Source organism: Cordyceps javanica, chromosome 3 (genome assembly GCF_051103115.1).
Source record: "Cordyceps javanica chromosome 3, complete sequence".
Lineage (NCBI taxonomy): Eukaryota > Fungi > Ascomycota > Sordariomycetes > Hypocreales > Cordycipitaceae > Cordyceps > Cordyceps javanica.
This window is the reverse complement of record NC_139297.1, coordinates 4548828-4567605: the sequence shown is the minus strand read 5'-3', so window position 1 is coordinate 4567605 and position 18778 is coordinate 4548828. Positions and strand designations below refer to the sequence as shown.

At 52.4% G+C, this 18778-nt stretch overlaps 6 protein-coding genes across 6 annotated transcripts; 3 read left to right on the top strand and 3 right to left on the bottom strand.

The window, feature by feature from the left end:
• Positions 1 to 1144: 1144 nt before the first annotated feature.
• V2A60_005564 (uncharacterized protein) lies at positions 1145 to 2013 on the top strand (the record flags this gene model as incomplete). The annotated part of the gene is made up of 2 exons (XM_083256874.1): positions 1145 to 1504; positions 1600 to 2013. 2 exons carry the CDS (start codon positions 1145 to 1147, stop codon positions 2011 to 2013), a joined length of 774 nt encoding a protein of 257 aa, XP_083113000.1.
• Positions 2014 to 2334: 321 nt separating this feature from the next.
• V2A60_005563 (U2 snRNP complex subunit BUD31) lies at positions 2335 to 2872 on the bottom strand (the record flags this gene model as incomplete). Its single annotated transcript, XM_083256873.1, has 2 exons — positions 2335 to 2481; positions 2570 to 2872. The coding sequence occupies 2 exons, from the start codon at positions 2870 to 2872 to the stop codon at positions 2335 to 2337; spliced, it is 450 nt and encodes a 149-aa protein (XP_083112999.1).
• A 399-nt stretch (positions 2873 to 3271) lies between these two features.
• V2A60_005562 (NADH dehydrogenase [ubiquinone] 1 alpha subcomplex subunit 6) lies at positions 3272 to 4053 on the top strand (the record flags this gene model as incomplete). The annotated part of the gene is made up of 5 exons (XM_083256872.1): positions 3272 to 3314; positions 3401 to 3462; positions 3657 to 3803; positions 3875 to 3985; positions 4042 to 4053. The coding sequence occupies 5 exons, from the start codon at positions 3272 to 3274 to the stop codon at positions 4051 to 4053; spliced, it is 375 nt and encodes a 124-aa protein (XP_083112998.1).
• A 297-nt stretch (positions 4054 to 4350) lies between these two features.
• V2A60_005561 (DNA-directed RNA polymerase core subunit RPC19) lies at positions 4351 to 5090 on the bottom strand (the record flags this gene model as incomplete). Its single annotated transcript, XM_083256871.1, has 4 exons — positions 4351 to 4475; positions 4571 to 4647; positions 4760 to 4851; positions 4911 to 5090. The coding sequence occupies 4 exons, from the start codon at positions 5088 to 5090 to the stop codon at positions 4351 to 4353; spliced, it is 474 nt and encodes a 157-aa protein (XP_083112997.1).
• A 7205-nt stretch (positions 5091 to 12295) lies between these two features.
• Positions 12296 to 13646, top strand: V2A60_005560 (uncharacterized protein; the record flags this gene model as incomplete). The annotated part of the gene is made up of 2 exons (XM_083256870.1): positions 12296 to 12528; positions 12593 to 13646. The coding sequence occupies 2 exons, from the start codon at positions 12296 to 12298 to the stop codon at positions 13644 to 13646; spliced, it is 1287 nt and encodes a 428-aa protein (XP_083112996.1).
• Positions 13647 to 15272: 1626 nt separating this feature from the next.
• On the bottom strand, positions 15273 to 16845 carry V2A60_005559 (kinase domain-containing protein; the record flags this gene model as incomplete). The annotated part of the gene is made up of 2 exons (XM_083256869.1): positions 15273 to 15404; positions 15469 to 16845. The coding sequence occupies 2 exons, from the start codon at positions 16843 to 16845 to the stop codon at positions 15273 to 15275; spliced, it is 1509 nt and encodes a 502-aa protein (XP_083112995.1).
• Between the last annotated feature and the right edge of the window lie 1933 nt (positions 16846 to 18778).

Genomic DNA, 18778 nt, shown 5'->3' with positions numbered 1-18778 from the left:
CGGGGATCGAGAGGACGGAACGGCAACGGCGGTGATGCAGGGCGGCAGCATTTGGCCAGGCGGGCGGAAACAGGGGAGCAAACATGCAAAGAAACAAGATACGCAAGATACGCGCCTTGGACTGACGGGCAGAGGCGGCAAGACAAAGGAGGACAAGAAGAGGAGAGAGGAGCGAGGACCAGGCAATAGTGACTGGGTTGGTGAGGCCAATGTGAAGAGCAAATCGGGGGGTTCGGCGGGAAAAGGACCCCTCCAGGTTGGGCCCCAGGAGTTTTTTTTTTATTAGTTTTTTTACTCCATGAAAAAAGCTACCTATTATTACTGGTGAGGATAATCCGTGCAGAGCGGTGCGCTTCTTACTGCACCAGGCCACCACAGAAAAATATGCAGCCCCAGCGTGCCGCTGAAACTATTGGCTGCCTGCCTGCCTTTGCCACTGTCTGGTATCCCAGGTTGTCACCAGGTACCTAACTTACCTGGCAACTAGGTTAGTACCTAGGTAAGGTACCTCGATGCGCGCTTCCATTGATTGGCTGGCCTTTTCTTTTGCACTCAAACGTAACTGCTTACGAGCCTGAGCTTTTTTTCTTTTCTTTTTTCCTTCTTCGTCCAATTGGATTCTTCATTTCTATTCTTCAGCTTACCGTAGTTAGGTGGCGTTTGCATGACTCTAAACGCCGTAGAGGCGCATAGAGGGTGTTGGTAACACGCCATTATATCTCCCCCCGCAGCCCACGGGCGAGCAATACACTTGCCAGATGCATCATGCCTCATCTGACTGACTGCGCTGCGCAACCCTGATTCATCCGATTCTTGTTATATTTGCCCGAGCTGAGCCAGGCATACTCTTGCGCTTGGTCTCATCTGGACAACCAACAAGCACATCATGGATCATCGGATGGCAGAGCCCACCAGATAGCTACCTAAGAATTCAACAGCTCCACCAGCAAAGAAGACACCAGCGAGCTACCAGCCAATTTTGTCTTTGATAACACCATCTAGATTTTCAATGTTCGCATCAATTTCAATCAAGGCAAAAGCAAGCCTCGACACGTAGTGCAACCTGGTCAACCTCTGCCCGCTGCAACCTGCAGAGATTCTCCACTAATAAACACAACACGCACTACCTGCGCCGGCGGAAGCCATGAAGCGTTCGCGAGAGACCCAAGAGGATATGAACCCTGCATCACCTGGCAGCCCCGGCGCCGACATGCCCCCCTCAAGTCCTCGACACACTTCCAAATATACAGAACTCGACCTTTCTGACTCGGACACCGAAAGAAGCTCTCCGTCTCCCTCGGTGCGCATACTCTGCTCCTTACCGCCTCACTCCGAGATGGCCTTTGACTCCTACACCGCATACGAGGCGCACTACAACAGCCTCCACACCAATCGCTGCCTGCAATGCCGCAAGAACTTTCCCAGCCAGCATCTCCTAGGGATACACATTGAGGAGATGCACGATCCCATCACCCGAGTCCGGAGAGACCAGGGCGCCCATACTGTATAACTCGACCTGCTGCTGCTGCTGTTGCTGTTGCTGTTGCGGCTCACCGTCTTTGTATCACGGCAAGGCTAACCACTACGTCCAAAATACAGTTTTCTTGCTTCGTCGAGGGCTGCGATAGGAAATGCATGACTCATCAGAAACGTCGGATGCACATGATTGACAAGCACATGTATCCAAAGAATTTCTTCTTCGCCGTAACCCGGGACGGCATCGACGGCCGGCGGTCTCTGCTCGTCGATGGCGTCGGTCGGCGGCGCCGACGCACCTCCTCGGCGGCGTCGCAGACCACAGGGGCAAGGCACCGAGCTGCCACTCTAGACAGTCAAACGGCGGACGCCGGAGAGCAGTCAACCAGCCCCCCGGCGACAGGGGAGCGATCGACCCCGGCAGCCGCAGTCGACGCCGATGTCGATGCAATTACTGGCAGCATGGCATCATTACAATTCGTTCCCGGGGCTGTCAAATTCGGCACCAGAAATCGGCTCGGGTTTGCTAAAAGATAATGGGTGAGGACGGAGAGAATGGGGGCGATGTTGCATATTCATGACTTTGTATGATCATGTCATTTCGAACAGCGTTTGCGGAGAATAACATTGCACTTTTGTGGCATGTCCACTGCCGGAGTATCATTTTTTTGGTCAAATTGATCTTTGTGTTATGGTCAAAAGAGATAGATGCCCTACTCGACGTCTCCTTTTCCATTGCCGAAAGAAACCCGCTGAAAACGCCATCAAGATGCAATTGGCAGAAGATGACCTTCTTCCGCTCAAATAATATAGTATCACAATGTGAAGGAGAAAAAAATTGTGCGTCAAATCACATCTTCAATCCCCAGAAGAACACCCGCGACAGCCACAGCTGTTGCATTCTATTTCTTTTTGGTCTTCCTTGAGCTGCGCGCGGGGGACGCGACAGATGCAAGTGCTGTTGAAGTTGGTCTCTTTCGTCTGGACGCAGCGCAAGCAGCACAACTAGAGAGGATGAGAAAGAGAACCAGCAAGTTAGCAACGGGGGACCGCTACAGGTGTCGCATGCGACAGTGTCGATCCAACAACATACCTTTTCGTAGCCTTGCTTCTTCCACTTGGCAATGAGCATCGCGTCCGCGTAACCGTTCTTCAGCAGCCAGTCGTACAGCTGCTTGCTGATGGCCTCCTTGTCGTAGTAGAGCTCGTAGACGTAGCGGCTGCGCTGGTGCGCAATCTGGAACACCTCCCACTGCGCCTTGTATTTGGGGCCCGGCGGCGGCGGCTTGTTCTGCGCGTCCTTCATCTTGTTGGCAAAGATGAGCAGGTCGTCTTCGATGTCGCTGAAGCCATCTGGTGGGGGCTTGCGCTTCGAGGCGTGGCGAATGGCTGGCATTTTTTTTCTCTTCTTTTCGAAATCTGGCGAGCCCGTCTCGCTGCTGTGGTATCTGCTCGTTCGCGTATGCGCCCGTGGGGGTGGTGTGTTGTGAAGGAGGAGTTGGTCGGCGAGGCGCTCGCGGCGGGTGTTGGCGACGAAACGGAAATTATTGCTTGGGCTATCTGCCTATCAACCCACGACGGTAGGTAGCTCGATCGCTCCGTTTCTTGGAGTTCGAGGTCGTAGGAGGGGCAAAAGTGTGGCGCGCGCGGTGCATTGCCTGTGGCGTCGCTGTCTGCACGTGACCCACGGCCATTCTGACGATACGGATGGCAGCCGAAGCTAAGCAACCTCATCAAAACCACGCCTCCGGAAGCCGGTTTCGCCCAGCACAATTGAACCGATTCGTCGCCCGCCATGGCCATTACACCGACTCAATTCGCCAAGAAGACGGCGCAGTGTGCGTATTCACCCACCGCCTCAGTCTCGCAGCCGCCGTACCGGGGCAGCAACGGCCAACTTGCTAACTGTACGGGACATTCGCAGCCGCCAACTGGGCAGAGGCCAAGCGCCGGGTCCTTTCATCCTACCGCGAGTGGCTAAGAGGAGTACGTTTTTGAAAATCCCCCTTCCCCCGGGGAGGACAACTACCGGCGTGCGAAAAAAAAAAACGAATTGAGCGGCCTGCACGAGCGCGAGACGGTCCGAAGAAAGAGCTAGGAATACGCGGAAAACCCCCCAGGCAATCAAAAATCGTGCGAAAATCAGAGCAGTGGTTGACCAGTGGGAATTTGAATTATAGGCGCCCGAAGTGCAGACCATGTACAACATGCCCATGCCCATCTCCGTGATCCGCAACCGCATGAGGCAAGAGTTTGAGCGCAACCGCTTCGTCAGCAAGCTGTCGGCCGTCGACGTCCTCCTGTTCAAGTCGCACGCCGAGTACCAGGTATGAGGACAACAAAGACGGCATACAGTACCGAGTGCGATTTCTTTCTAACAATAGCACCCCCGGCATAGGAGATGATGAACTTCTGGAAGCAGACCACACACGTCATGTCGTACTTCAAGGATGAGAACTTTAGAGGAGATGAGAGACTACCCAACAGCTTCATGTCCGGTTTCTTGCAGGTACGAGGCTTTGATTTGTTCTGGATGCAGTTTGATCATGACTAATGATTTCGCAGGGCCGCAATTAGAGGAACAAATAGTGTCCTTGGCGTCGAAAACTGCAGTGTATATATTTAATCCCTAGACTCGAGCGAGTGCATCACCAGCCCTCGAAGTTGACCCAGCATGCCCACAGCGCATGCAGTGTCTCTATTTAGTTCTTTTTGTAACATGCCGGTCTCTTGCGATGGAAATCCAGGTCGATGAATCTTGCCCCCAAAAAAATACAAACCAAATCATAACGCTCCGAATGTACCCAAATCCATAAATCAAAAACCACTCGTGCCTGAGTCGCTGACCCCGTCGTCCACTCGATCACTCACTCTCTACCGGTCGATACCGTTTTCGTCATTGAACTGTTCACGCTTGGCGCTGAACTCGTCGGCAACCACGTCACAGACCTGCTGCAGGTCACTCAGGCCCTTCTTGAGGGCGTCAATAGCAGTGCCCTCTGAGGTAAGGCAGTACATGTTAGCGAGTGTTCCGACGCGCAGAGAGAAAATAAGGGGGTGGGGGGCGGTTTTCTCATCGGTCACTTGAACATACCGTATGTTTGTATTCTAATGTTCATCTTGGCCTCTGAAGGATGAGGGATCGTGTAGGCGCAAAACTCAACATCAGGGCTGCCAAACGGGAAAAGAGAAAAAGAAAAGTAGAGTGTTAGCAGCGTAATCCAAGATCTTGAGGCTAGCTAGAAGAGCCGCAGTGTGCAAGGAGGGGGAAAGGTTATCGTACTTTTTCATGATGATGTACCGCAGGGCATTGCCCATGGTGTGGCCTTCCTCAATGAACTCGAAGGAAGCAGCCGTGTCGGTCGACCCAGGCAGCTTGCATGGACTGGTCAGCATTGTTGATGGACATGTACGACCATGGGCGGCACACTCACAATCTTGACGCGCTGAGGCTCAACCTCGTCTTCCCCCTCCTCGTCCTCCTCGTCTCCGGCGGCGCCGTTCGCCGGCATGTCCTGGTCAGGCGCATCCTCGACCTGGGCGGACATGGGAGCGTCCTCCATGGCAGCGTCCTCCTCGGGCGCGGCAACGTCCTTTTTGGTTCTGGCCGGCATATTTGAATGGATGAGGCTTGAAATGAAATGAACTGACCCTCGCTCTCTCGCTCTCTCTCTCTCTTTCTCTATCTCGGTTGCAGGATGGCTAGATTGAGTGCATGCAGCGTCGATTTTGGGGGATATTCAGTAATACAAAAATTCTCCCGACGATTAGAAGGGAAATGAACAGTTTCTCTGATTCTGAATCGACGTCGTAACCCTTGTGTACTGTTTTGTCTGCTTCTACGGGAGCGTATCTGCATCCATCTTGAGCAAGAAATTTGTTATCGATAACCGCCTCTGCTGTAACCATGAGGTTGGAATTTTAAGTGGGGCAGATTTTGGTGTGGATAACGAATGGATTTGGCAGTGAGTATATAGGTCAAAATAGCACTATAGATCCGATAGCTGCGCTGCTTTCGGACGAATTCAGCGTGGTTGATTTGGATAATTTATTTTTTGCCTTTTTATGTGGCGTTTTCTCACATGTTGTAGCTGTGTAATCAGAACTACAGGGTCGCAGTTCAAACACTCATGTAGTCAGGAGTTGTCAGTTGTGTAATAGCCCTTTTTATAATTTTTCTGTATGATTTGTATCCTGCTTGTTTGACTTTTGTTTTTTTCCCTCTTCTTATTCTTCCTGTCCTTTTTCCCTTCTGCACATCTGGGCTTTTTTTTTTTTTTTTTTTTTTGTCCTGCGCGTTACAGCTGAGCTGAGACTGTCGCAGCTGCTCCTGTGCTGACGACGTGAACAGGCCAATTGGGGAATACAAGGCGACGACCGCACAATATAAACACAAGGTGCTACTATGCGTCTATGCAGCCACTTCACCCAGGGTATATTAACTACATTCCGGCGCATGGACGATTCAGCTACCTTTATATACTGTCAGCCTCGCCGGTACTATTTAGTACTTTAATTGTCCCGATGCAGCGCTGGAAACAGCAATGCTCGTACAGGGTAGCCATTGTTGGAAGTTGACACCGCGCGCGTCGCACTAAGAAATTTGGGCAGGCCACGACACAGGGAGCGCCACCACATCGACTGCATGTCACGTTTCCTGAAGAACCAGGTAGCATCTAGAGTGGTTTCAGTAAGACGGGGAAGAGGGGGCTGCACATCCTTTTACCTAGCTAGATGCTGCCTTTTTTTCGTTCTCAACTCGTCCCAAGCCCGCGTTGCACTGGTTGACATGCATGCAGCTTTGCTCCTGATGCCGTCGCCGCCTTAGTAGGGAGAAGAAAAGGGGGGCGTGCCGACATGTTTGAGACGAAGCCCCTAGCGTGACGCCACCAGACAAGTGTTGAAACGATGAATGCAGTCTGACCAATTGGAAAGTCTTGAAGAGGTACAGAGTTTTGCGGATGACAGAAAAATAGATCCATGAGGAAAAGCTAAGAAAAAAAAGAAAAAAGAAAAAAAAAGGAAGAGAAACTACGCGAGGTGCCTTTCATTGTGCAATTCCTCGACAAGAGCGAATGAAAAAAAGGATAAAAAGACAAAACCTCCATTATCGTGGATAAGCATGCAATACCGAGTATAGGCCAGGGATGTGGCGATCATGTTGGCAAAACAAGGTCACGGAGCTACGTTTCTCTTACGAAAAAGAAAAAAAAAAAGACATGGTGGACAAGGAGGACCCTTGTTTTTCTTCTTCTTCTTCTTCTTCTTTTCCTAGCACACGCCCGCCTCCGCCTGCCCTGCCGCTGCTGTGCTCAAAGCCCTGTACTATGGATCTGACGTGCAAGGGTTCGTTCGTGTCCCGTCGTCTCAAGTTTTTTTTTTCTTTCCTTGGACATGAAAAAGTGCGAGAACCAACTGGGCGGGCCGCTGGCCGTAACATCAAAGTAACAGGAACGCATTTGAGAAGAAAATCTTTAGGGATGGGAGAGGGGATCTCTGTCTTTTCGTGCCTCGTATCAGGTGACATTGTCCAAGGGCTGCTGCTTCAAGGTGATTATGGCCAGCAAAAGAGAAACAGTAATCAGGATCAGTAGTCACGCGAGAGCGGCGTAGCAGTCCCTTTCACCCTTCTCTCATGCGACGAGCCTTGTACTTACTCTGAACCACTTGACAAAGGTGGCTGGCTGGCTCTCTCTCACGGACTAAACATGCTCTGCCACCCCCCTTCACCCCACCGTTAGTTATTCCTACCAGTAGGAAAAGCCGCATCGCTTGTCTGGGGCGAATGGGAGGTACTAATACTGGGTAGAAGCGGCCTGGCAAGGCGAGGCGAAAGAGTCAACCCCATGTTTTTTTGGCCCCCCCCCCCCCCCCCCCCCCCCTCTTTGGCTTGTACCCGGTCTCTCAGGTGGCCGGGGGTGAGCTTGGTGGGGGGGGGGGGGGAGAGCAGATGATGATGGCCTTTTTTGTATATCAATTTTCGAATATTACATGTGTTATTTTTTTTGTTTCGTCTGATTCATCTTCCTGCTCGGTAGATGAGAGAGAGAAGGGAAATTGAAACGGGCATGGCCAAGGGAAGGAAAAAAAATTCGAGGAAAAGACGAAAGATAAAAAGAGGTCACTCTGGCAGCGAAGCACAAGATAAGCTTTCCCGGCGCAGCAAACTGTACTTAATAGGCGACTACGTGCAGACGGGCGGCTAATGTGATGAGAAGCTGCATCCAGCCGCCGTGGCTGGCGTGCACAAGGCAAAAAAAATAAAGGGTCTCTCGTCTCTGGCAGCCCATGTGAATCTTCACGTTGCCACTAAGTGCAGGTGATTGACGACTGTACACACGTGCAAAGGGCCATGCACTCAACTACTGACCTTTCTTCCATCCTCGGAAATGGATTTCCGCCATGCAAAGACCTGACCACCTGTCCTCCCTCAAAAAAGCTCCTTCTGGTGGCGTGTGCCGCGCGGGCTTGTACCTCCGGAAGAGTCTGAAAAAGTACTGGTAAGGGGGGGCGGCAGAGGGAAGGGAGCGTTCGATCATCAACGAAAGGGACCGTCCGTGCAGTATGTAACGCCTCTGAGAGGCAGGACAGGTCTGCTTCTGGGTCCTGAGTCACATTGTTCATGTGGGCAGAATGACGGTTGGTTCGCGCGCACGGCAAATCTCTGTATGTGGATTCACGCTTCTACTGATACACTGCCAAACTGCCTTGACCGGCAGGACTGGGAGCCAAGGAGCGAAAGAGAGAGAGAGAGAGAGAGCGAGAAAAAAAAAAGGGTCCGTTGGTTCAGAAATACCAAGTACACTCGTCGCCGATCGCACTTGGGAATCCGCACCTGGTAGCCCTGCGCCGCGCCCGGCCCCAGAACTAACGTCTTGTCTTTTGCTGGAGCCTGCGAGGGGGGTCCAAGTTAGATTGCCTCTACTAGAACCAGTTGAAACGGCGCTATTATATTACCCAGGTTCGCATCTCATGCCCAACGTCTGAACAATAAAGGGAGTTGAACGTGAATCTCCGACATGCGTGCGGATTACTTGGCAGGAGGTCTCACTACCGGAAGGGTCTTTTCTGCTTATATTTGGTAGGACTTGGCGGTATGACATCACTGTGTCAAGGGCCTTTGGTCAGGTGCCATCGTATTGATATTAGCAAAAGTGATTCCCGCCTTTCTTGCATTGATAGAGGGAAGATCGAAATTCATGCTGCTACGTCGCCCTCGGGCTTCCTCCTTTGATAGCCCAACAGGCAATGTTCATAGCGGCTGCAGGCTGGTGGAGAGGTGCGCCTAGTAGCCCTCAGACTTGGATTAATAAAGGGAAACGAGGGGGAGGGGGCGGGAAGAAGCGAGGAGGACGTTGATGATGCCAATGCTCGTGCGAAGACGCCAGGCAAAAAAAAAAAAAAAAAAGCAACTGCAGCGCATAGGCTGGACCAAGTTCTGGCCGCCGCGGTTTCAAAGGGCGGCGATGCCCAACCGTGGCGGCCGTGTCGGCACGAGCGCACAGCCGCGTCGGCACTAGTTGCTGCAGAATCGCTGAAACGGTCAAGCAAAACTGCACCAAATAAAAAAAAAAGCAAGAATCAAAAGCATGTGTACGGATACACATGTATCAAAAGGAACAAAAAACTAGCAAGCATAACAGCACAATGAGGACGGACGGACAAGAAGCTATGGAATCAGGACCTCGAAAAAATGTAGGGGGGAGGGGGTGGGATTGGTTTCTTTTTTTCCTTGTCCTCGAGGAGGCGCAAGTGTCTGAATAGCAGAAGAGACGTTATAAGTAGCACCCAATTGATTAAAAAGAATGGTTATCGCGCATGAATGATGATACCGAGTGATACGGGATGGATGTGTTGAATTGTTTTGATGCATGAGAAACTCACTGACCAAAAGAAGCTGACCATGACCGTACCCCCCCCCTTCTCAAACCCACCCACGCGCTGCACAGCATCCATGACCAAACTACCAGTACACCACTCCCACCACAGGGTTGCGCCGTTCCCTCTCTTCCTTTCTCCCCCCCCTGATGCCTGCAGATATCTTGGAAAGACCGTGTGACGTTGGTATCTTTATTGATCCTTTCTTTGTGAGTTGACGTGCCGTGCAGCCCAAAAAAAAAAGCATCCAAACTGCCGGGACGGTGGCAACATTCAGAGCGACAAGGGGGGGGGGGGATATCGGTCTGTCCGTGAGCTACGTGGTCGCCTTGGCATGTATCCAGTATCAAATATCTGAGATTAATGAAAGGAAAAAAAAAAGCAATTGTACCAGTATTACATACTATTAGCATCCTTGTTCTGGTTTTCTTCTTCCGTCTTTGACCATTTCTCTTGTACGACTCGAGGCCTTGCATAACTGGCTTGCGGTCTGCAACGCGCCCATCTTGAAATGCTGTCCGAGGGCAAGTTATCCGGCAAGGCGCGCCGCCCGTGTGTAAGTATGTGTGCGTGCGGTGTGTGTGTGCGTGTGCCCTGTGTATGCATGTAGCATGGTCTTTTATTGCTGTTCATCGGCTTGCCGACGCATGGCCATGCGAACGAATGGAACACGTCGTTCCCATTCTCGACGCATCTTTTTTTTTCGTCCTCCATCGCCCACCCGCACAAGCTTTCCAGCATCCTTCTTCCCTGCTAGCGGGTTTGGCTTGGGCGGGTTCCAGCGAGACCATTGGTAAAAGAGAGAGGGAACCGACCAACCACTCGTGTGCGTTTGGCGCCCTTGGACGGCAGTGGCTGGGCGAGAGCCCGCCCCCTTGACCTGACACTGAACAGCATCAAGCAACGATACTTACTCCGTACCTTACTTACCAGTACGTACTGATGTATAGGTACGGATTGAGTAGTATTCTCTGTCGAGGTACCAGCATGGCTCAGAGCAACGATGGCTCACTGGCATTTTTGGTGGACCCTTGGGATATATCTTTGCTGCACATGAATGCTTTCTCAAGGGGCTATGCTTTACTTTTTCTTTACTTTTTCTTGTACTATTTATTGTTTTCATCTCGACCAAGCATTGGAATCTTTTCATGCTCATTTCATCAACAATAAGGAAAGAAAATTGCTCAACCACATAATGAAAACGTGCGACAGGACCCCTCTTCCTGCATGGTGAAATCTGGCGGCACACCCTTCCTTCACAGCATAACGCAACGCTGCACCATAATCTGCAAGGACGGTAAGTACTGTAGATACTGACTGAGTACCTACCTAGGTGTGAAAGACGTTCCATTGGCACCAACTACGAACTAGGTACCTAGTTGATCGTCTACCGCACACCCCCCTCCCCCCCCTTGCGCCCCTCACCCAAGCAAAAGCGGCTGACCAATGCTGTGAGCGACGCCCGGCCTCAACTGAACAACTTGTGCACTCAACTGAACTAGCTCCAAGCTAAGCCCGACTAAACGAAACCCAAAACTCGCCGCCCCCTGGTTGCTCCAGATTGGTGCATCGACACAAACCCCCTGGCCCATCATGTTTCCCCCCCTGTGCGTCGTTGGCGGTTGTGAATGATCGGTCGGAACGCTGCGAGAGTAAGTAGGTAGGTAAGTACTTACCTGTTCACCTGCCCGGTAATCCGCAAGTACCTCTCGCCTCTGTACCTTGCTAGGCAAGCTCTCTCTCCTTCCCCCCCTCCCTCTTACTGCTCCTCTCACCATAAGAGATGCCCCTCCCTCCCTCTTACTGCTCCTCTCACCATAAGAGATGCAAAAGAACGCTGTAATATGAAAATAATCCGAATCAAAATTGTCAACAACTAGGAAAATAGTCTTCTAAAAAAAAGACAAAAGCAAAAAAAAAAAGGCCCCCCCCCACACCCTCTCCGTCTTCACAAGAACCCTCGTGCTCTCCAGCAACCTTCAAACCTGCAACTGCGCAAGTACATGCCGCATCCCACCTGAACAGGCACTCTATAGTGGAACAGTGCGCCAGCCCATACCGTCCATCGTCCCCCTGATCCGGCTCCTCCCAGCTCGACAAAAAGGTACCTACCCATGCCATCTATCCGTACCCATCTACCTAATGCCCACACCCACCACCCGTCGTCCTTCACAATTGTAAGTACTGGTAGCTACTTACCTGTCCGACACGTACCAAGGTTAGTACCTACTCAGCTGCCGACCCGCTTCCTTCCATGTACCAAACACACCGTAACTACACGCTCAGGGTACCTCGTATCTCTTACCGCACACCCTCCTCCTCCGTCCTGTTATAGTGGACTACTCAGTATTCTTTCCCCTCCTCTAGAGCCCTTCGCTTCGCTGCTCGTCTTCATTTCTGCTACACTTTTTTTACCCCCCCTTCTGCCTCCTCTTCCATCGTTTCCTTTCCTTTTCCCTTCCTCCCCCCTCCCCCTCCTGTCGTCCTGCAATCAAGCGTCCGGGTTTCTTTTTTTCCTGCGACGTTTGTTCTTTCGACAACCGGCATCCTTTTAATCTCAACGCCACTCTCTTGCCTGCATCACTCAGCCTGGCTGCCTGTCGGTCTGTTTGCGATAGACCCTCTTCGAAACCCAAGACCCGTCCGCCCTCTTTTATACGCGACGCCCGCGCGCCACCAAGTCGCTTCGCCTCGTCAGCTTCCCAACAAGCATACATAATCGCATATCGAAGAATTCTCCCGACGACTCCTGCCCATAGTTTTCGATTCTCGAGATTGGCCCTCATCATATTTGCAAAGTCGCCATCCGCTGTCCTTGTCCGCGCCGCCGTTAACGCTCGGTTTCGTCCGCCCTCGTCGACTCTGGCCGTCTAGCTGGGCAGCTGCCTGTTCCGTTTTCTGTTGCAAACTCACGTCTGCCTCTCTTGGCTAAACATCAACTATGAGTGCCGCAATTGCCATGGCTCCCTCCCCTGCGCCTCATGAGAGACCCTCGGCCATTTCGCCTACCGCTTCGGCCTCTCTCGCCTCAACTGCCAACGGCGTCACATCTCCTGCTCCGCGCAGATCGATATCAGCCTCAAAACCTGCTGCCACACTACCGCCCGCTCCAAGGTCCGGGAGTATCAGCCCTAGGACCGCGTCCGCCTCGGGCAAGGCCTCTCCCTCCAGCACGTAAGTCTCGTCCAGTTGCCACAATGCCCACGCAAAACATGTCGACGCTAACAGCCTGCAACAGATCAAAGACCGACGTCAGTGTGCCCAAAGTGGTCATCAAGAAGGAGCCTGGCTCCCCATCTCTCAACAGCACTCGACCCAGGCCGCGTAAACTCGATCTCTCCAAAAACACCCTCAACAGCAACTCGCCCGCCTCGGCTCTTCCTTTGACCGCTAGAGATGGTCTCGGAATCCAAGAGGTTGGATTGGCCTGTCTATCTCCCGGCTTTGTCACTCAAAACCCTGTCATGAAGGAGCAGCTCCAGCGCAGCTTGAGCGTCCGCGAACAACAGCGCAACATTATTGAAGCTCGTCTGCAGCAGCAGTCGGCAAAGGGTGATGGTACTCACCCTGACCGTGACACTGCGCCTCAGTTCTCTGCCAAGACTCCAGGTCTGTCGTCTCATCGCAGACGAGCGCCCCCCGGCCTCTCCATTGTCGCGCCTTCTCATGAGCAATTTGCTCATGAGCGCGTGATTCAGTCGGCACCTCTCGGCCACAGCTTCACTGGCCGCCACCACCCGGCGCCTCTGTCCCGCCACGTTCCTACCCAACCCGGCCATGGCAGCCAGTCGCACATTCACCACGTCCCTGCCGCGCAAACGAACAACCGCCTGCCTCCCATCCACGACGTCTTCCCGCAAGCGCAGCCTGCCGACAGCCATCCCTCTACCTACGGCTCTGCCTCTCGTGCTCCCTTGGCCTCACCAGGCCATCCCCAGTCTGCATTCCCACCCCCTCTTTCTGCACGCCCAAGGGAATACAAGTCGGCCGAGGATGCTCAACAAGAACTCGCTGGTGGCCGCCCTGAGCTCCTGCCTAAGATTGTCCACTATGGCGGACATCAACCCCCCACACCACCCTCGCCCGTCGGCGGCCGTGTCAGCAGTACAAGTAACCGACGAAGAAACCGCGCGGAATACGAAGATGGCGCCAGCCCGCCCCTCGGCCACGGTCCTTCCACTAGCAGACGAGGCCCCTTCGGCGCGGGTCGCGACAGCCCGGAGTCGCAGCGCGCGAAGCGAGAAGAGTTTTTGCGACTTTGCGAGCGCGCTTGGGACCTTTTCCACTCGTAGGCACAGCTGCCATGTATCATGAGTATGGCTGCTGGCTTCATGAGCTCAGGAACAAACACACGAGTCGCCGCCATTTGTATCTTACAAGGACGAATCGAACGCATCTTTTACATTTTACATCTTATATTTACACCACATCATTTCGCTTCTTTCGAATCAAAGGGGACGGGGCATATATGCTGAGGGACTGGGTCTCACAGCCCTTTTTTGGAGGGGTCAGACACTGTACATGAAATGGGTGGGTAAGGGACGAGAGACGCTGGTGTTATTCTTTTCCTGCCTGCATATTTTCTTTTCATCGGTTGCCTTTTTTGACCCTCTTCTTTTGCCTTTATTTTCCTCTTTGTGTTTTTCTTTTTCTTTCTGCGTGGCTGGACATTGCAACCTCGAATTTTGACTGCTATTCTTTTCTCTCCTTCTTTGATTTTTTGCTGTTGCAAATACGAATGAGAAGTACCATGGGTTGGTGATGAATCTGGCGCAAGGAGGGGATGGATGGATGGATGGATGGATTGGATAGTTTGTCGGATGTTGTTATTCTTTAATGGCCTTGATCATCTGTTATTAGATGAATGCAAATATTCCATGTAAAGACGACTTCTTCTTTGCACCGTGCTTGTTGGAATGCTTCCCGTGTTGTGTGCGCCATACAGGTTTGAGATATCGGGCTTGCGCTTGCTTGCTCCTTTTTTATCCATCACCGTCGTGAGTGCACAACAAATCACTTGTCTTGTCTTGTCTCTTTTTTCTGTTGGTGTTCATCTTTCATGTTCATCTACATGTCGTCATTCTACTCTCTTGTCCACCCTTCACCGTCCCTCTCATGTTCTCTCGCTCGCTCGCTCACTCCTTCTCCCCGCATGCCACGCCGGACAGCATTCACAACAACTCCTATCATCACAATACTCGCTCCCCCAACCACAACTCCCTGCAAAAATACCGGATAAAGAGGGAGGAGAGGCAAAAACTCCCAAACAGGTACGGGTCGAGAAATCGGCCTCTCCTCTGGGTGGAAACCGCCTTGAAAACGGAAGCGGTCGACATTGTCCAGGACGGCAACAAACCACAGGTTGTCATTGGCGAACATAAAATCAAACGAGAAATGAGTAGAATAATGCGGGAAAAAAAAAGAGAAATAAATATGCTCCAAAACTCCTGTGCTTATCGGTGCATAACCCCGTAAACATACTGCTCAACAGAACGGACAAGTCATTAAAGATAAAAAAAAAGCTCCTAGCGAGAAAAGACAAAAAACGTGGGTGGCGTCGGAGGTGTAAAGCGTATACAAGATGGAGACAGAAGCTCTGCAACCTATGCATAGGGCCTGAGCTCGTCATCCTCCTCCGATCTCACGATGGTAAAAAAGTAGAAACAAATTTAGACAGGTCGTCTCTAAATAGCATTCCTCGGAAATATGCCGTGAATGCGTGCACTTTCATGTCTCATCATCGTTGATCTGGTATGTCTCAGATCTACCTAGAGCTGCACACTGGGGAGTTGTACAAGCAAGAAGCTGCAAGATGGCGGGGCGGTTGCAAAAAATATATGTATATAAACGTGACAAGATTGCAACGCCCACCACCATCAGAGCAGTCCGCCATGCAAAGGAGCATGACGGACAGTGTGTTAGAGACCCTCTTCGCCGGCCTTGCAAAGTTTTACCTCGCGCACCCATTCGGACTTGAGGACTTGCGCGGCCGTCAGGCGTCTTGTGGGATGAGGATCGAGAACAGAGTAGATGACGTTGCGACAGCGAGCCTGGGGCAAGAAAAGTTAGCAGCAGTCCTAGAGTACGCCGGTGCGCCCTGTGAATGCATCTCACCCTATGCAGAGACTCAATAGGTCCGTAGCCGTCTTCGTCGCGACGTCCCTCGAGATAGCGAGCGTAGAACTCGTCATCGTCCTTCTTGGCAACGCGCCAGAGATGGCGTCCAGTACGCATGGCCATGTAAATGACACCACAGCCCCAGACGTCGACGGCACGGGCATCGAACTCCTTGTCCGTGTATTCTTCGGGGGCAATATACGGCGCGGAGCCGCAGAGGCCCGAGACCATGTGCGCGTCGGTCTCCCAGGCCATGCGAAAGCACTCGCCGTTGCCAAAGTCGGTAATCTTGAGGGCACCACGAGTGGTGAGAAGGAGATTCTCCGGTTTTAGATCACGATGGGCCACACCCATCTCGTGAAGATATTCGACACCTCTCATCATTTGCTTGAAAAAACAGTCGGCTTCTTGGACCTCGAGCTTGCCACTAGACAGGATAAGGGTGTAGAGGTCACCTCCCGCGCAAAATTCCATGACTTCGCAGTAGTCACCCTTGGCATCCTTAAGCAGGTCAAGGGTATGGATGACGTTGGGATGGCGCAGCGAAGAAGAAATGCAAAACTCAGCCGTAAGCCGCTTGCTGTACTTTTTCTCAGTCTCTTCGGGGCGACGGCGGAACTCCTTGACGGCGAAGAGCTTCTCGCCAGCGCCAAGCTTTTTGTGAGAGATACGAACAATACCAAAGGCGCCACGACCGACAATCTCCTGGCATTTGCCGTACTTTTCGACGAGGGTGGTGGACGTTGTGTTGATGCCGAGCTTGGTACCGTTGGCAGCATCTTCCTTTTCCTGGCGAAGGGAGTCAACCCAATTGGAGACGAGAGAAAGGTCACCGTCTGGGGTAGGCTCGGCCTTTTTGCCAATCAGACTACGCCACATGTCAGAGAGCTTCTCCTGACGGCGACTGGACTTGAGGAAGTGCTCGTGAGCACCTTGGACGTCGGGGTTGGGCATGAAGCGAGTACTGCCTTCTTTGGGAGCGGCAGGTTTTAATTGTCCCTGAGCAGGCTTGTCCTTGTCGGCGAGCTTGTCGGCGGCGACGGCGGCGGCGTCCTTGCTAGTCTTGGCAGTCGAGGAGCTGTTGACGGAGGAGCCGCGAGGGCGGCCCAAGACCTCACCGTTGCCATTGGCAGCGCCATTGGCGGCACCATTGGTAGCCGGGGCAGCAGCTCGTGACGATTCTTTGGAAGTGAACATGCGAGTAAAGCGATCCTTGACAGAAGATTTCTCTGAAGGCTTGCCGTACTCGCTGCTAGCGGGTGAATGGCCTTCGGCGTCTTGGGGACGGAGGCCAGGAGACCTTTTTACGCCATCAGAAGACTTGATGGAGGAAGGTTTAGAGCTCGGAGCAGAGCTTGGTTTTGATTCGGGCATTGCCTCTTCTTTTTTTTTGGTTCAATCTATAGAATGTTGTTTGCTCGAGGGGGGTGTGTATGACGCGAAGGGACCCGTGGGCAGCGTCAATAGCCGGAGAATCTGAGTCGAATAGAGGCGGAGCGATTTGAGCCGTGGAACCGCGTGATTAGAAGCGCATACGGGAGCGTATAGCAAGAGGATCTTCGATTTCGAAAGGGCGCTGCCTTGTGAAAGCTAGGCAGACCGAAGCAAAGCGAGACGGGCCAGACAAGGATGCGGCGCAAACACAGAGAGGCGAGAGGACGAGAAGCGCAAAGGAGCGCAAAGGCGCAGAGAACGCCGCGTGGGCGTGTCAGGAGTCCTGAGCGAACAAAATAGAGGGCGTTTGACTGTCGCCACAGAGCTAGCTTGTGGTGGACCGAAGATGAGGGCGGATGGTCGACCGAGAGAGGGCGGGTCGGAAATGGAAAGTATAGGCGCCAGAGGTGGTTTGTCTGAGTAGATTGAGAGCTGTATGACAGGGTTGCCTGAGCGGCGACGAGAGGCACAGTGGAGTGGTCGAAGGAGAAGTAGGATGATGTGAAATGAAGACAAGTTCTCAAGAGGCGGAAGCCAAAGGAGGGCTTAAAAAAAAGTGAATAAAAGGCTCGCAGTCGAGGATTGAGGGTTTACTAAGTAGTAAGTAGTAAGTAGTAGAGGCGGGCTGGCTCGAGAACGGGGGAAGGAGTGGTGGCGCCTTTGAATTATTAAGAGGAGCCAGTGGCAGCAGGTGGGAGACGGGTGGAGGCAGGCGGGCAGGCGGGCTGGCGAAGACGGACAAGGGTACTAGAGGGGGTACAGGGGAGGAAGATGAGTACTAATACTAAGTACCAAGTTAACTACCACTACCTAGGTAGGTTAAGACGGTAGGTAAGTTGGTAAGGTAGTTTGGGTAGGTAGGAGAGCCGCAGGTGGCACAGAGGAGAGGCCGGGAGGAGGGGGGGGGGAGGGTGGACGAGGGCGCTACGGAGAGGAAGAGAGACAACAAGAGAGGGCGTGTGTGTGTGTGTGTGGGTGCAGACTTTTTTCTTTAAAAATAATAGTCATAATATGAAAAGACACTAGATTTTTTCCAGAGAACGAGAATAAAATTCGAAGGTGATAAAATAACAGAAAAAAAAAAGAGGGCGAGGGTTCACAAGACATTTTCTGGGGCATAGACGTGGCCGGCAACCGCCACCAGGGCCAGCTGGAAGTGAAGGAGAAGTAGGAGGAGGAGATAGGTACCTCCTGATGTTAAGTAGTCGGAGCGAACGAGTCGCTGGGAACTTGCCGTAAATACCTACTTACGCAGGACGGTACGGATGCAGAGAATTTGTTGGCGGAATACGTCTAGCGCGTCGGCGTAGATACTTCAATGAGGAGGTACTCGCGGTGAGGGATTACTACTTACCTACTAACCTACGGAGTACTTACACTACTTACCTTCCGGCCAGCTAAGTTTAGTAGTAGGTAGAGAATATTCAGTGGCTGCATCACTAGCCAGGTAGCCGGGTATGCGTATTAGTGCGTCGGTAGGGCATTTCTCAGCAACCCCTATCGTTGGCTACCAAACCACCTGCGCATTCTCCTGCGCCGCACGGGGTATCTCAGCTAGGTGCCTACCTGCCCCGGTACCTACCCAGGTCTTTGTCAACTGGCGGGCGGTCCTGTTTTGGGTGGAGCAGTGCGCCGGAGTATTGCGGACCACCGCTACAAGCAGCAAGCAGAGGCAAAGCTGTACTTGTGTAATGATTGATCTAGGTTTCTCCCCGCCGCCATTACCCAACTTTCTCGCTCACTGCGTCTTGTTAGTGCCCTTGCTTTTGCTTTTGCTTCCGCTTCTGCGTGCTTGTTCGTCTGCGCTCCAGTGCCCTAATCTGGCAAAGCTCGATGCTAGCACGACGAGCGAGTACGTCTACCATCTGCTGTG